This window comes from Gopherus evgoodei, chromosome 9 (genome assembly GCF_007399415.2).
Source record: "Gopherus evgoodei ecotype Sinaloan lineage chromosome 9, rGopEvg1_v1.p, whole genome shotgun sequence".
Taxonomy (NCBI): domain Eukaryota; kingdom Metazoa; phylum Chordata; order Testudines; family Testudinidae; genus Gopherus; species Gopherus evgoodei.
In genome coordinates this window covers 17,058,686-17,075,267 of record NC_044330.1, presented here as the reverse complement: position 1 = coordinate 17,075,267, position 16,582 = coordinate 17,058,686, and the positions used below count along the sequence as shown (strand labels likewise).

The window sequence follows — 16,582 nt, the reverse complement described above, 5'->3', positions numbered from 1 at the left end:
AAGAGAACTGGATGATAACTAAAGAGACATGAAAGTCATATGGCATCAGAATATCTTCTGCACTTTCCACATCACTCCTGAATCTCCCAAGGTTCAGTAAATAGCTGTTTTCAAATATCTAAAAGGGAACTGAAATGAAAAACTGCTGATATTGCATTACTGCTGTATACTACAGTACATTACATTATTTACTTGAATTGAGTGCCAAATGTTGAAATACCACTATCCAATACCCTTTATTTTTTGGAACACTGGAGACAGATCTTTCCAGGTGTCCACAAAACACTGGTAGCATATACTAGATTGCTGCATCTACAGTTTTAACTACTTTCTCAATAAGTATGTAGGAAATTTAATAGGATAAGAAAAAGCTCTACCAGTGTATACCTATATTGTTTTACAATTCTCAGGGGGAAGAGGGGATTTTCGATAAATATAATTATAGGTCCCAATTGTGCAAGTCTTATGCATGTACTTAATTTCATGCACTGTCAGAAGTCCCACTATTATTAAGCCCCCCCCTCTTATGGAATGAGATCTGAAGTCAGTGGGGAGTACTCAGTGCACAAAGCATATGCATAAGTCTTTGTAGGACCTGGGCAATAGCTTGCAGGCAAACAATAGAAATATCTATGGCCCCACACCAGCACTGAATACCACTTGGATGGATCTGTGCACTTCTGCAGAGCCCCAATGCCCTCAGTGAGGCTCTGCCCATGCAAAGCTCATTGCAGGACAGGAGCCTGTGTTTGCACTGTGAACAGCATTACATTTTTTAAATCTCTATAATTAAGGTTTAACAACAGTCATTTTATTTTACTGTAGAATTATTCAAGCTTTGAAAAATACCCTTTGTTTAAAAACATGAAATACAACACTGACCAGAAATTGCAAAAATCAAATGAATCCTATATGAATTTTAACAGAATGAAGTCTATAAGCCCAACTCAGTCTCCAGAGGGAATACTCCATCAAAGCATATTCTTAGTTAAATGTGAGAAAGCTTTAATCAAGAGCCTGTCAACTCTGATGTTAGAAACACATTAGAACATTCTGCTGGGAATACAAACTGCTACAGTATGTCTTGTCACACATCCACTAAGCAAGGACAGATGTTCTCTTCCTATTTTACAAGTGTTCAATCATCTCATTAATTACAATATGTACCAAATTAATAACATTGAGCTGTTTCTAAAGCAGAATTTCTTTTTTCTGCTCTCAAAGGACTAAGCAGCCCCTTTGTCTCTGTGGCTCACATTGCTCTAAGAGCTATTTATGTACAAAAATAAGCTACCAAATTCCCAACACTGCTTGAAGCTAAAGATACCTGAACCATTTACAAAAACACAAAACAGTAAAACTTTCAAAAACTAATGGTGAACACGGCAACTTGTGAAACTTACCATTTGTGCTCGGAGGTACATTTGAGCCTGGCTTGCACTCAGGGTAGGAGAAGTGCTCCCCAGCAACATAGTCTGTTGGGTTATACTGCTGCTAGTAGTGTTGGAGGTCTGCGAACGGCTTATTAATTGTGGAGGTGTAGGAGAGGTGGAAAGGTTAATCTAAGGAAGTAAAAATGTTACTTTGGTCACGGCCCTTCATCCTGGGTTTTAATGTCAATCAGCCTTACCAAATACATCAAGGCAGTTGAAGCATCCAAGCTGTAAAGACTTCAACAATATTTTGATCTGAAGTCTATGACTGCTACAGTTATCATCAAAATAAAGTCAGCTACTGTGTGAACGCTCATACAGTACTTTTTTAATAAGTAGCAATATTAATGTGGCAGTATTACACATTTTCATTATAACAACGCAATTTACATGCAGCCATGCTTGGGCAGTTCAATCCATGAATTGAAGAGTTACTTGTCACCATAAGTTTTATTCTTAGTTTTGCATTGAACATGAAACACAAAGAGCTAAAGCATACACAATACAGAAACGTGTGTGGTCTGTCACTAGTTTAAGACACCAATTCAAATCAGTGGCATCAGTAATCCACACTGCAACACTATCTACTCCTTTTCTCACACCTTAATACTTATCTGCTGCCCCATCTAAATTAGGATGGAAAACAAGTTGTTTACATATCACCATGGAGGTGCATGGTGTTTATATAAATGAAGTAAACAACAAAAGAAGAGTTCCGATAGGTACATTTTCAAATGAAGAAATTCACGGTATTTTTGGTAAAATTGTAAACTAGTGAAGATAATAAGGAATGAAATTTTAAGCCAACATTTTCACACAGTGTCAAAGATAACTGGCTTCGAAGAACTGTGCGTTGGCATAATTCACCAGAATACAGGTTCTAAATAATTAACGATTCATGTGTACATAGGGTTTAGGTTGCATGAACGTCATTTGGAGGAACCCAGACCAAGGCCAACAAATCCTTAAATACCACTGCCAGTTTAAAATTTACACTGTGTATTGTATTCTTCACATGAAAATGCATAATTCCCCATAATGACTGTTTGGTTCAATGCAAAGCATTCTTAATGAACGATAAACTTTGATTGTTGGATCAATAGGTGTTTTGTTTCTGTGAGTTGTGAATGGAAGTTCTAGCTAAAGAATGAATGCACTGCAGAAGACAGCAATTAATTTATTATGGTTGAACAGAAACAAAAGTAACTAATGAAAAGGTTATTTTCCTCTGGATAATTTACCAGAGTTACCATGAAATGAAGAAATGATAGCATAGTTTTCATCTGATGATTCCAGTTGTTTGAACTATCCAAAGAATTAATTTATTTTATGCTAAATGGCCACAGAACATTAAAAGTCAAAGACTTAGTGTGAAGTGTAATTGTAGCTATATCAGTCCCAGGATATTTAGAGTGACAAGTTTGGTCTCTCTAAATATTTAGTAATCTATTATAATTGTTAGTAATCCTACCAATTACTATAAACTAGTTTAATATAAAGTGAGTTATTACAAAGTGAAAAATAAGATTAGCGGCTCAGAATTAATTTCACAACTATGAAAAATATTAAGATACAAATATTTTGCAAGCATAATAATCTGTCACATCTAGTTTTTCAAAGCTATTCCATTATACAATATTCCAAAGTGGAACCTATTAAAACAGTTAAATCTGTCTTCCTGAGACTTATGATGTTTAGACTTTGAAGATGTTACACTTTCCAGCATTGCCACTTTAAAATTTTGTTTCATTGGCTTTCAAAGAATCAGTATCTTAAAATTATGTATAATAGCTTGTCTGATTTCTGTATACAGTTATCATGAATGCATACACAAATCACGTATAAGAAGATGGCCAGAAAAGCTTAACTGGCCAATCTGTATACCTAAATGCTCAATTTAAATTCACAATGACAATACCTAGTGTTACAAAATTAGAAATGTGAAATTTGATGCAACAGTAGGCTTCTGAGATTTTGAAAAATTAAACCTTATGTTTAATCAGTCCTCAGCATTTCCAATTAACAGATGCAAGTTAATAGACTGACAAGCACTTGTGTAATAGCTCCCTATTAAACACGTGTATTTTATGAGAACGTAACTGCAAAAAACCATATATCACACAAATAAGGTGTGGTATTTTAAAGGAACAGCACTGAAAATCTGTAATTGTAGAGGCCAAAGTGCTTCTATTTCTGCACTACACCTTATCAACCTCTGGGGGTCCACAGACTATATCTAAGGGTGTCACAAAAGGTTGTGGTTACCATATAACAGTGGTTTTCAACTTGGGGTCCGCAGACTGTCTAAGACTTCTAAATGGGTCCACACCTCCATATGAAATTTTTTTAAGGGTCTGCAAATGAAAAAGGTTGAAAACCACTGCACTACACATAGTGGCCTGTAATTAATAAAAAGTAATTGGGTATTTGTGTACTTTAACACTGTCTCAATCAGAATCTGAAACAATAATTAGAATAAAGGGTAATGTTGTGGAAATGGATTAAACAGCTACTACGAATAGATACTTACCGAACGTGGTACAAGCCAGCAATTAATACTTTAAGAAAAATATTAACTTTTGACACCCAAATGTTACATGCCTAAATCCATATTTAGGCACATGAATAAAAGTGGCCTGATATTTTAAGGTGCTAACTTCTCACAGCTTGCTCGGCAGCTCTGATGATCAAGCAAGTAACTTTTATCTACCCACAAACAGGTTGAGTTGCCTAATTTTAGATGTTCAGGTTTGAAAATTTGGGCCAATAACTATAAAATATTATGCAACTTAATGTTAAATTTTGCTTCCTGGAAATTGTACTTAATATTTTTTTAAGATAAAGGTTGAGATTTTCAAAGGGGAATTGGGCAACTAACTACTTTGGATTCCTTTGAAAATCCCAGACTAATCGGGGTACTAGTTTAACACATGACGTCCTTTTAGAGGAGAATCCATTCATTACTATGATCTAATACATCTTTTAACCTCTAACTACTACAGCCTCATTATGTACCTACTTCTCATTATGTTGCAATAATTTTAGTCAGATTTATTTATTTTAAACATGAAAAATGTTTTTTTCTTTACAAGACGTTGTATTATAGCCATTGAAGGCTAGGATGGGATACAGAACCTTGTTTGATTACATACCGAGGTCTGCGATATGCTTGACTGCTGAGTGACGCTCCCAGTAGGGGATGAACACTGCCTTCCACCTGACAGGCTTGCCTAAATAGCAAGAACAGGTGTTAAATATGTCATCTAAGCGGAAATAAAAAATGTTTAAACAACACTGATATTACATGAGCCAACAGAAACCTACTTCTAGGTTTACCCTTTCTCCGAATAACCAGTAAAAATGAATACATTTTACCCAGTAGAGTTAGGGTATGTTTACAGCATAGCGCACTCCAAACTATGGGCCCTAAACTGCATAGTGCCCAATGTCCTCAATTCACATTAATATGAAAGCACTCAGAACTTTGCAGGCTTAGTACCTTTGAGGGGAACACAAACTAACAGAAAAGTGTTAATGATGAAACTGGGTGTTTAGTCCACCACATACAGCATTGAAAACTTAAATGACAGGCCACTGATGTTAAAGTGTAAAAATCAGTCCTCACTAAAATCCTTATGAAATTGATTTGCACTGTGATAAAAATCCTCATAAAATGCCTTCCAAAGGTAATTATGCATGCTCCAAAAACACTTTTCAGAGTTAAATGTTTGGTCATTTCAGTTATTTTTTTCAAAACAGAAAGCAATACAATAATTGAATGGCATAAACTCTGAAACAAGTTTCACCCTTCATTTTTGTTTAGCACCCAAAAGTACTTGATCATTTTTAAATGATAAATTCCAAAACACTCAAGGTCAAAATATTTTGAAATTTGAGAGGAAAAAAGTTTATTTCCAGCAAGGCTTTGCATTCCTGGTTGCAGCAGGAACCAAAATTTTTATGGCAAAGACAAAAACCTCTCACAATATGGGGTTGTGAACATCAGCCTTTCCATTCTAAATTATAAATGCATACACATTTCTGCAATTGTATTCTGGATGATTTTTACTGCCATATAATTATTAATACTAAAACTAAATCCTATGGAGACCCATTTAATGGACAAAATACAAAATTAAGTTTTTCCAATAGCAGATCATGTAAATAAATGACGGTTTCCCTCAATTTTTACAGCTTCTGCCTGTCACAATTGCTTAAAAATTTTATTCGTCTCTCTATTGTTGGCTACCTTTGAATTTGTTTACAAATATTCACTTTTATTTGCACGACAATCTTGCTTTGCTTTTGGAGGTGAGAGGAGGGTTACCTGCAACGTGGATAACAACCTAAAACATACATGAACAGCAAGGAAACAGGATCCACTTTCTAATTAAGAATGCACTCCCACTATGCTTAGTCACATGAGACTCCCCTCATGTATGTAATATGTACTCACATGAGTAAGGATTACAAGGTCATGTCCTGTGTGGATTATATTTAATTGTCTTAAATTCAAGGTCCTTTATTGAACATGGATGCAACACCAGTTACATTCTTCTGAGGCATCTCAATTTTAGGTTGAGATCATGTGACTAGGCAATCAGCATGATCCAGTGGAAGAGGCACATGACTGTGATCCAGCAACTCCCACGTTCTAATCTTATGTCTGACAAAATGAAGCTGTTTAGCCTTGAGGTCTTTAACTCTTCATGTCTCAGCCTCTCCATGTGTAAAACAATAATAACTTCTCTCACCAGGATACAGTTCACTTTCCAATAACTACCGAGGTCAATGGAAGTCTTTATATTGACTTTAATGGGCTTTGGATAAGGCTTATTGTGATGATTAATGCTAAAGCCTTTGCAAATGGGAACAGAATATGGCATTGTCTCGTACCTTCTTTTCCAATTTCAGAATCACAACTAAGGTTTGTTGTAACTTATTATGTATCCATATTCCTCAGCATGATTCACTAAAATTAAGTACCAAAATAAGATATAAAACACTAATTATTTTTATTTTATCTGTATTGGGGAGTACTATGTTCCTTCCCCACCCCATCCATATTTTGGGAAGGGGGATTGAGGGTTGGAGAAGTTTGGATTTTTTCTGTTAACATCATTAAGTCCTTTATTGTACCTTTATTGTATATAAGTATCTGTATAGTTTATTTTAATATATGTAATGGACACCCAGAGCATTGGATGGGAACCTACTGAGATTCTTAGAAAACTAAAAATATTCAACTGGGCTTGCAGTCCACACAGAGAAAATTAAAAGAATAAAGTCACTAAAATACTACAATGAATTACTGTGAGATATTTAGACATGCACAGTAAAGCTGTTATTAGGTTTGGTAATGGTTAACGTTTTTCATCCTAGAACATTAGTTTTTACACATGTGATCCTGGGAACCCTCAATGCCAACTAACAGAGGGCCCATCATACTGTAGTTCATATCAGGCCTGACATACACACAATGCACTGTTGTCATAATATGTATCAAAATGGTGTCTTGTAAGGTATTATATGTAAACTGATGACACTCTGGTTCCAAAAATCATCATGTGATATATGTACAGTTTGTGTACAAAGAGTTGTGTGTGTGTATGCTAGAAATGTGCGCTTTGGAGGCAGTGCATTCACTAAGTTGACAGCCTAAACAAAGGAATGTGGATTTGCCTGTCTGACCATCTTGACTGCAGGCAAAGGACGATGAAAGTAAATTTACATATAAAGTAAACAAAGCCATCAAGCTAACAAATGGAAGGAGGCGGTTAGTGAGCTCACCAGGGACAGAACCTGTACCCAGGATGCCTTCCTGGCTCTTAAGGCAGAGATAATGGGCTTTGGGTAACATATGGGGAGCAAAAAGACCTTTTAGCTATCCATTACTTAGGGGACATAGCATACAATATATTTTCATCCTGTTAAAATTGGATCCTGTCATCTGAAAGGCTGGGGATGCTGGTAACCTGATATAAGTAAGAAAACTACTTAGGCAAAGATTGTATCTTGTTAAAATTAAGTTTTAGACAATAGAAAGTATATTTTGTTTTGTATATAACCATACCTGTCTCCTTCTCTTGCTTTAGTACCACTGAAATCTCTTTTTTAATAAACTTTTTCTAAATTTTACTAAGAATCATCTCAGTGCCATTATACTGAAATAAATGCAAGTCTTCAGCTAAGTTAACAGAATATATACGCTGTCTCTTTGGAGGGAGAAAACTTAATTTCTGTGGGTGTCTAGTGAGAGACAGCAGACACTGAGAGAGGAACTGAGGTTCATTGATTGTTACCTGCAAGGCAAGATTAATGCTGGCAGAGTCCTGAGGAGTTTGCTGGTGAAGCAGACAAGTTGCTTTGGCAGGAAGAGGGAACACAGTTTAGTCTCCAGCAAAACTCACTCTTGCTGAGGCAGAGGGATAACATGGTGGCTCGCAGTTCTGGGTGTCCTAAGCAGAACATCACAATATATTGAAGTCTCACCTGTGGAACAGCTGCCAGACTCTGAAACTGGGTACTGCTTAAGTGCTGCTGTTGTAGAGCGGCAGTCTGCAGCATTAAATGCTGTTGTTGGGCTGCATACATCTGCTGAAGATACTGAGCAGCTGAGCTGGGGGGACGATGCAAGGCTTGTTGAATAACCTGCAATATACCAATAAGTAACAAATCACAATTATAAAATACTAGGGCTGTCAAGTGATTGACAAAGTTAATCACAATTAATCGCACTGTTAATAATAGAATAACATTTATTTAAATATTTTTGGGTTTTTTCTACATCAAATATAATTATTTCAGTTACAACACAGAATACAAAGTGTAGAGTGCTCACTTTTTTATCACAAATATTTTGCACTGTAAAAAAGAAAGTATTTTTAAATTCACCTGATACAAGTACTGTAGTACAATCTCTATCATGAAAGCAGAACATACAAATGTAGAATTATGTATAAAAAAAATAAATGTAGACCTTTAGAGCCTACAAATCCATTCAGTCCTACTTCAGCCAATCACTCAGACAAACAAGTTTACTTAAAATTTGCAGGAGATAATTTTGCCCGCTTCTTATTTTTAATGTCACCTGACAGTGAGAACAGGGGTTCTCCTGGCACTGTTGTAGCTGGCGTAGCAAGATATTTATGTGTCAAATGCGCTGAAATTCATATGTCCCTTCATGCTTCAACCACCATTCCGGAGGACATGGGTCCATGCTGATGATGGGTTCTCCTCAATAATAATCCAAAGCAACCCAGACCAATGCATGTTCATTTTCATCATCTGAGTCAGATCCCACCAGCAGAAGGTTGATTTTCTTTTTTTGGTGGTTCAGGTTCTGCAGTTTCGGCATCGGAGTGTTGCTCTTTTAAGATTTCTGAAAGCATGCGCCACACCTCGTCCCTCTCAGATTTTGGATAGCACTTCAGATTATTAAACCTCGGGTTGAGTGCTGTAGCTGTCTTTAGAAATCTCACATTGGTACCTTCTTTGTGTTTTGTCAGATCTGCAGCGAAAGTGTTCTTAAAATGAACAAGTGCTGAGGTCATCATTCGAGATTGCTATAACATAAAATATATGGCAGAATGCAGGTAAAAACAACAGGAGACCTACAATCCTCCCCCAAAGAGTTCAGTCACAAATTTAATTAAAGCATTCTTTTCTAAATGAGCGTCATCAGCATGGAAGATCGTCCTCTGGAATCGTGGCTGAAGCGGCATATGAATGTTTAGCATATCTAGTATGTAAATACCTTGCAATGCCAGCTACAAAAGTGCCATGCAAATGCCTACTCTCACTTTCTGGTGACATTGTAAAGAAGAAGAGAACATTATCTCCTGTCAATGTAAACAAACTTCTTTGTCTTAGCGAATGGCTGAACAAGTAGTAGGACTGAGTGGACCTGTAGGCGCTGAAGTTTTACCTTTTTTTTGTTTGTTACATAACTGTACTCAAAAACAAACAATCTACATTTGTAAGTCGCACTTTCATGACAAAGATTGCACTACATTGCTTGTATGAGGTGAACTGAAAAATACTATTTCTTTTATCATTTTTACAGTGCAAATATTTGTAATAAAAAAAAGATACACTTTGATTAATTACAACACAGATTATATATGAAAATGTAGAAAAAAATCCAATATTTAATCAATGTTAATTGGTATTCTATTGCTTAATACTGTGATTAAAACTGCGATTAATTTTTGAATTAATCACATGAGTTAACTGCGATGAATCGACAGCTGTACAAAATACTAAACTATATTAATCTTGATAGTGCTATAATGGAAATTCACCATTGCACGAAAATTGAAAAAAAAAACAAAAAAAAAAAAAACACTCCCTCCACCCCACCCACCAACACCTGTATAACACTAAACTTCCTACATAATCTTTGTTCAAGTGAATTATAGATTGTAACTAACACACACATTCTGGTCTACAGTATAAGCTTGTTCTTTAACAATCCACATTATATAGCGACTTTCAACTCAATTGTTCCCAAATTATTTTACAAATAAAATACATACTATACAGCCCTACTGAAATGCTGGTTCTTCTGAGGTGAATGACATATAAGCAAAGCAGATAACTGGCACTAAGAAATGTTACACAACAGCCGGGATTGGAGAGAAAAACAGACTGGAAAGAACACCGCGGCAACCTTCTACACCTACTCTTCGAAAACATGTCACAGGACCTTTAGGATAAAATTCTAGCTCCAATGAAGTCAATGGGAGTTTTACCGCTGACTTCAATGAAGCCATGATATTATTAATGTCTATGCATATTGGTTTTTAAAGGTCTCATCAGAAAAACCTCACATACAACCTTACAAAATACATGGTACGCAATTTATCTATGCAAAAGACCGGTGAGCTGAGCTGACCCTGGTCATGACAAGGCTGTAGTTCCAGAGATTCTAGATATTTCATCCACTCCACTGCTTCTGATTGTGATAACAGTTCTAGTCTGTATATTGTAAGATTCAAGTCAGCAGCAATGTTTCTACCACTGACAGTTTTTGTAGACAATATTTCATGAAAACACTCAAACAAGCCAGACAGTAAGAACCAGAAGGGAAATCAAGAGTGAAACTTTTAATTTACTAGTATGCAACACTGTCCAATTTATTTTTATAAGCTGGTACTGTTGCCTATTTTTGAGTTTTTAAATCAGTAAACATTGGTTATGAATTTCTTTCCATTCTTCTGTACCCTACATCAGAGGTTCTCAACGTTTTCCTTTCAGATCCCCCACCCCCAAACACACACATGCTATAAAAACTCCCCAGTCCACCTGTGCCCCACAAATGTTTTCATCTACTGGATATGTAGAAAAAGCCAGAGCCGGCGTTAGGGGGTAGCAAGCAGGGCAAGGGCCACAGGGAGCCCAACCTGCTTGGGTTTTGGCTTCAGCTTCAGCCTCGCATGGCGGGGCTCGGGCTTCAGCTTTTTGCCTTGGGCTCCTGCAGGTCTAACACTGGCTTTGCTCTCTTATTTTGGAGGCCCCCCTAAAACCTGCTTGTGGCCCCCCAGGAGGCCCCGGATCCCTGGTTGTGAACCTCTCCACTACATCACAGCCCAGTACCTGTACAGCATGTCTGTCGGATCCACTATAGACAGATATCTGTGGTGGTTGTGTCCGAGAGGAGGAGGAGGTGGTGGTGGTGGTGGTAGTAGTTGTACATGCGGAACACGTCGTTGCATTTGATTCATTCTCCATTGCAGTGCAACGTTCTTTCAGTCTGGCAGAAAATTTAAGCAGTTCATTTATACTAGTACATGATGTACTGAATTTAAAGAAAAATTTTAATTATTCCAAAAAAATAATCAAGGACAATTTATGTTAATTCCTAAGAAAAAGACTCATTGTATATCACTTGTGGACAGGCAGACATAGTTCTAAGCTTGTGAAGGTATTCTATTTCAAATTATTAGGTATAATACACGTAAGCTACATCAAAAACTACATCAATAAACTACAAAGAGTCCTGTGGCACCTTACAGACTAACAGACGTATTGGAGCATAAGCTTTGGTGGGTGAATACTCACTTTGTCAGATGCGCGTAGTGGAAATTTCCAGAGGCAGGTATAAATACGCAGGCAAGAATCAGTCTAGAGATAATGAGGTTAGTTCAATCAGGGAGGATGAGGCCCTCTTCTAGCAGTTGAGGTGCTCACACCTCAGGAGGAGAAACTGCTTTTGTAGTTGGCTAGCTATTCACAGTCTTTGTTTAATCCTGAGCTGGTGGCATCAAATTTGCAAATGAACTGAAGCTCAGCAGTTTCTCTTTGAAGACTTGCCTCTGGAAATTTCCACTATGCGCATCTGACAAAGTGAGTATTCACCCACCAAAGCTTATGCTCCAATAGTCTGTTAGTCTACAAGGTGCTACAGGACTGAGTTACTTTTTACAGATCCAGACTAATACGGCTACCTCTCTGATACTTGACATCAATAAACTAGTACTTTAGGAATCACCATCAAAACTGAATACCACCAAGCTACATATTATATCACCATCCTCCAAAGAAGCATAGTGCGAAAGCCACTGGCTACTCAGGCCATGGCTACACTGGCACTTTATAGCACTGCAACTTTCGCGCTCAGGAGTGTGAAAAAACACCCCCCTGAGCGCTGCAAGATACAGCGCTGTAAAGCCTCAGTGTAATCGGTGCTGCAGCGCTGGGAGCGCGGCTCCCAGCGCTGCAAGCTACACCCATAAGGGATGTGCTGGCGCTCTGATTACACTCACACTTCAAAGCGCTGCCGTGGCAGCGTTTTGAAATTTCAAGTGTAGCCATACCCTCACATCATGCATCTGCACTAAGATAAAGTTTCTGAAACAAAAATCATTGGTGGTTCGCTTTTGCCCTCAGGAGACAAGACAGTGGGGAAACTGCTTTTACTTCTCTGCTGCCTTATAAAGAAGAGTAGTATTGTACAAAGGGAGTCTTCTTATCCATTCTGGCCTCTCTTTACCCACTACATGAAATAGCAGATTCCATTCACTCAATGCAGATCTCCTCAGCTTTCCTAACCAACCTTTCTTTCTTCTGTAGAAGATGACTTCTCTTCATAGAAGTCTTGTTTAAAATTTAAGTAAACTCACTATTGAATTTCTGGTGGAGTTAACATTTTTGTTCCATTTTCTATTTCAGTATGGTCAGAGCAACAATAAAGAGCAGGGCTACTATTTTTGGAAGGAGCAGGATCATGGAAGAACACACTTTCTTTTACTTTATGTTTATAAGAGAAGGTAGCAGAGCACAGAAAGCAGTCCTTTAAAAAGTTGCAGACAAACTGCATTCTAAGAACATAAAAAGCTCTGTAGAGTGCTATCTTACAGCACATAACTTGTAATAATCAATAAATTCTAACAAACATGATAATCTAGGACTTCACACTTGTCACTATGCTGCTTGCTATGGCCATTGGGAACCTCATGACAGCAGTGGGAAAATAACTCAGAATTCTTGCTCCAAAAGCATAGGCCTCCTACCACTTGAGCTAAAAGAGAATCTCCATCTGTAAAATGGGAATAATGATACTTGTTTGCAAAGCACTTGGAGAGCTACTAATGGAAAAACGATATGTAAGAGTTAGGCACAGTATCATCATCAAGTGTAATGTGTAGTGCTTATGGTACAAAGCTGACCAGTTCTGATACTCTCCAGCAGAGGACAACGGCCCTATGTGCACATGGCAGTATCATTCAACATTAAGAAAAAAATGTAACAGGTAAGAAGGCAATTAATATAAAGGCAAACCGTACAGTATTGTATCTCCCTTCCGTGAAGGATCTTGGGTGCACTTAAATCAAACATTTACATTTAAAATTTCTCTTTCTGATTTGAGCAGAATCTTGTATAATTCAACTAAGTTATCACGAATATAGGGAATCACTCGATGTTTAATTTTCATAATTGATAAGTATTTTGGAGGTACAACACTGGCTGTGTGTGTGATGCATCCACATCTAGTGGCTGATCCACGAGAGGCCAACAGGCTACTATTTCTGCGAGATAATAGTTACTCCTTTATCTTAAATTAGAGTGACCAGATAGCAATTGTGAAAAAAATGGGATGGGGGTGGGGTGGTAATAGGCACCTATATAAGAAAAAGTCACAAAAAATGGGACTCTCCCTTTAAAAATGGGACATCTGGTCACCCCAGCTTAAATGGTCCCACTTGCTCAAAAAGATCTTTATTATTCTTCCAACTTTCCCTAGCATTAATTTGTTGAAAATGAATTGAATAATCATATGAAGAAAACATATTATAATTATGCACAGTTTTTGTTTTGTTTAGTTTGAGATCCAATCTTAAACCCACTTGGCACATAACTCACTCAAATCAACCCTGCTCTTGTGTTTTTGCCAATGATTGTGTGAACAGGGCTTAACAGAACAGGGTCCTTCATTGGTGGCACCTAGGTGCTATCACATTACAAACAATAGTAATGGAAGCAACATTTGGACATTTTGTGTGTGTGTGAAAGAAAAAGAGAACACTATCTTCTCTATTGATTGGTTGCAGCATAGAAAGAACTACAGGTATTTCATTAGGCGACAGCTAATAGATCTTTTGTTAGCTCAAGTGACAGTTGAAACCAAAGTCCCTTTATAAGACTGACTATAAGTCCCGGTCGCATTGAGTAGCTACATGAGAGAACTTACAGTGGCACAGCTGCCTCAGTACAAGTGCAGTGGTTCTCAAAGCTGGTCCACCACTTGTTCAGGGAAAGCCCCTAGCAGCCCGGGCCAGTTTGTTGACCTGCCGTGTCCACAAGTTCGGCCAATCGCGGCTCCCACTGGGTGTGGTTCGCCACTCCAGGCCAATGGGGGCTGTGGGAAGTGGCACAGGCCAAAGGATGTGCTAGCCACCCTTGCAGTAGGCCCCACTGGCCTGGAGTGGAGGACCGCGGCCAGTCAGAGCCGCGATTGGCCGAACCTGCAGACCCGTCAGGTAAACAAACTGGCCCGGCCCGCCAGGGTTTTCCCTACACAAGCAGTGGACCGGCTTTGAAAACCACTGCTCTAGTGTAGACATAGCCTTAGACTAGAATTTGGAGCAACCCAAGCAACAAACAACTAAGTGAACCCATAAAATTACCAGATGACAAAGGCATCAAACACCAGGAACCAGTAGAACCACTCTGTTAAGGGGATAGAGTGAAACCTGTTTAGTTATATCCGGTGGCATGTCAGTTTTGCCAAGAAGATCCTATGCAGGTTAATCACAAACCCAAGTAAGCTTAACAGAGTCCATGAAACTGCCTGACGGGGCCTAGCCACCCCAGCAGTCTCCACCCTCCCCCACCCCCATACCGTGCCCTCAGCAGATTGCCCTGTGGTAGAAACACACACACATACCCCGCCACTGCCCTCCCCGTGCCACCACCCACTTTAAGACACACCACAGCGCTGCCCTGAGCCGCCCGCCCCACGACCCCAGCACTATACAGCCTTCCACCATGACAGTGCCACCTGGGCCAGGCCACACACCACCGCCCCCTCATGCCACCCACTGTGCCACCGTCCCCTCAGTGGGACGGGCTGGCCAAGATGGGGCCCTTGGTGGGGTCAGCCTGGCAGGCAGGAGCCCTAGAGCCAGGCGGGGCCCGTGGCCCAGCGCCCGGCGATGCCCTGCCTGGCACCCGCTGTCAGACGGGATAAGAGAACAGATCCCTGCATGAGAATGGCCCAAGGTCGCCGCGTTATCAAATCCCAGTTCCCGGCTCGGCCCCGGCCCCGCCTGCAGCCGTTTCCCCCTCCCCCATCCACCCCAGCAGGACCGGATTCGCCTCGACCGAATTACTCACTCCGCTTCCGCCATCTTCTCTCCTCCCTCACGGGGAGGCATTGCGCATGCGCCCCGCCGCCGGGCGCTCGGAGTCGGGGGAAAGGGGGAGTTGTGAGTCCCCGACTCCAGACGTCCCGCCCCACGGCGGCAGGTACCTCACCTAGCACCGCGGGCCTCTGATCTGTGTTGGCGCCATAGTGTGGCAGACAGCTGCTCCTCCGAGTCGTACGCCCCTCACGCTGCCCAGCCGACAGCTTGTGTTATTAATAAGCTACTCCTGAGTCGCCACAGACTTAAAGGGGGCTTGAGAGGCGGAGGGCTAATAGCCGTGGCCCAGGATCATGGGAGTTTTTAGGGGACTGTTACCATTTTAATTAAGTCCCATGCCCCAAAATTGCTTCCAGCCAGGGCCCATGAAAGGTTATCGGGGTCATGGTAAAATGGTGGCTGTGCTTTAGCCCAACACCATCACACTCCCTCCAGTCCTCCTCCCCAATGTTTGTTTTTGGGAAAATCTAAAGAGGGCACAGGAGACAGGTTTCAGAGTAGCAGCCGTGTTGTTCTTTTTGTGGATACAGACTAGAAGTACTTGTGGCACCTTAGAGACAGGAAAGCTTATGCTCAAATAAATTGGTTAGTCTCTAAGGTGCCACAAGTAGTCCTGTTCTTTTTGCGGATACAGAGTAACCTGGCTGCTACTCTGAAACCTGTCATTAAGGTGCCACAGGTACTCCTTTTTACAGGCGACAGGCTGGTCAGAATTGGAGGGTAGCTAGAGCTTGGGACTGAGACAGGGAAACCTGGATTCCATTCCCAACCCTGCCCTTGGCTCACATCGGGCACGTCACTTAAGGCCTGATTTTCAGAGGTACCAGCCTTCACATCTCCCCCTGAAATTAATGAGACCTGCAAGAGGTCGACAACTCTGAAACTCTTTGCACTCAGTTTCCCCATTGTTAAATCTGTATAATTAAATGTTCCTCTCAGAGATGTTGTGAGGGGTAAATTAGTTAACATTTGTAAATCACTTTGTAAGTGTTTTAAGATCCTTGGATAGAAGGCACTATAGAAATGCAACTAATTTATTTTTATTGTTGAACAAAGGTATATAATATATTCATTTCCCCTTTGATATCACACATTCAGTGATGATATTATTACTCATGTCCACAGAAGGGGGTGCAGAGTGCGGGAGGGGGCTCAGGGCAGGGAGTTGGGATGCAGGCTCCGGCCTGGCACCACTTACCTGGAGCAACACTAGGGTGTCAGTGGCACGCACCGGGGACAGGGCAGGCTTGCTTCCTTCCTGCCTGCCTGCCTGCCTGCCTGCCC

At 40.0% G+C, this 16,582-nt stretch overlaps 1 protein-coding gene across 5 annotated transcripts in view; it reads right to left on the bottom strand.

Annotated features, from left to right (window-relative positions):
* PHC3 (polyhomeotic homolog 3) overlaps positions 1-15,453 on the bottom strand; it is an 80,356-nt gene extending 64,903 nt beyond the window's left edge. For 3 of the 5 annotated variants that reach the window (XR_004001898.1, XR_004001900.1, XM_030574577.1), the window contains exons 1-5: positions 15,270-15,453; positions 11,031-11,187; positions 7,926-8,084; positions 4,586-4,663; positions 1,404-1,562 (exon numbers count right to left, since the gene is read on the bottom strand). Coding sequence is in view for 2 of the 5 variants with exons in the window: in XM_030574577.1 (XP_030430437.1) it covers positions 1,404-1,562; positions 4,586-4,663; positions 7,926-8,084; positions 11,031-11,187; positions 15,270-15,310 (594 nt within the window). In the remaining 3 variants the exon portion in view is untranslated. Of the gene's footprint in view, positions 1-1,403; positions 1,563-4,585; positions 4,664-7,925; positions 8,085-11,030; positions 11,188-14,560; positions 14,740-15,269 lie in introns of those variants that run through there. The other 2 variants (XR_004001899.1, XM_030574578.1) reach the window with 2 other exon arrangements.
* Positions 15,454-16,582: the final 1,129 nt, after the last annotated feature.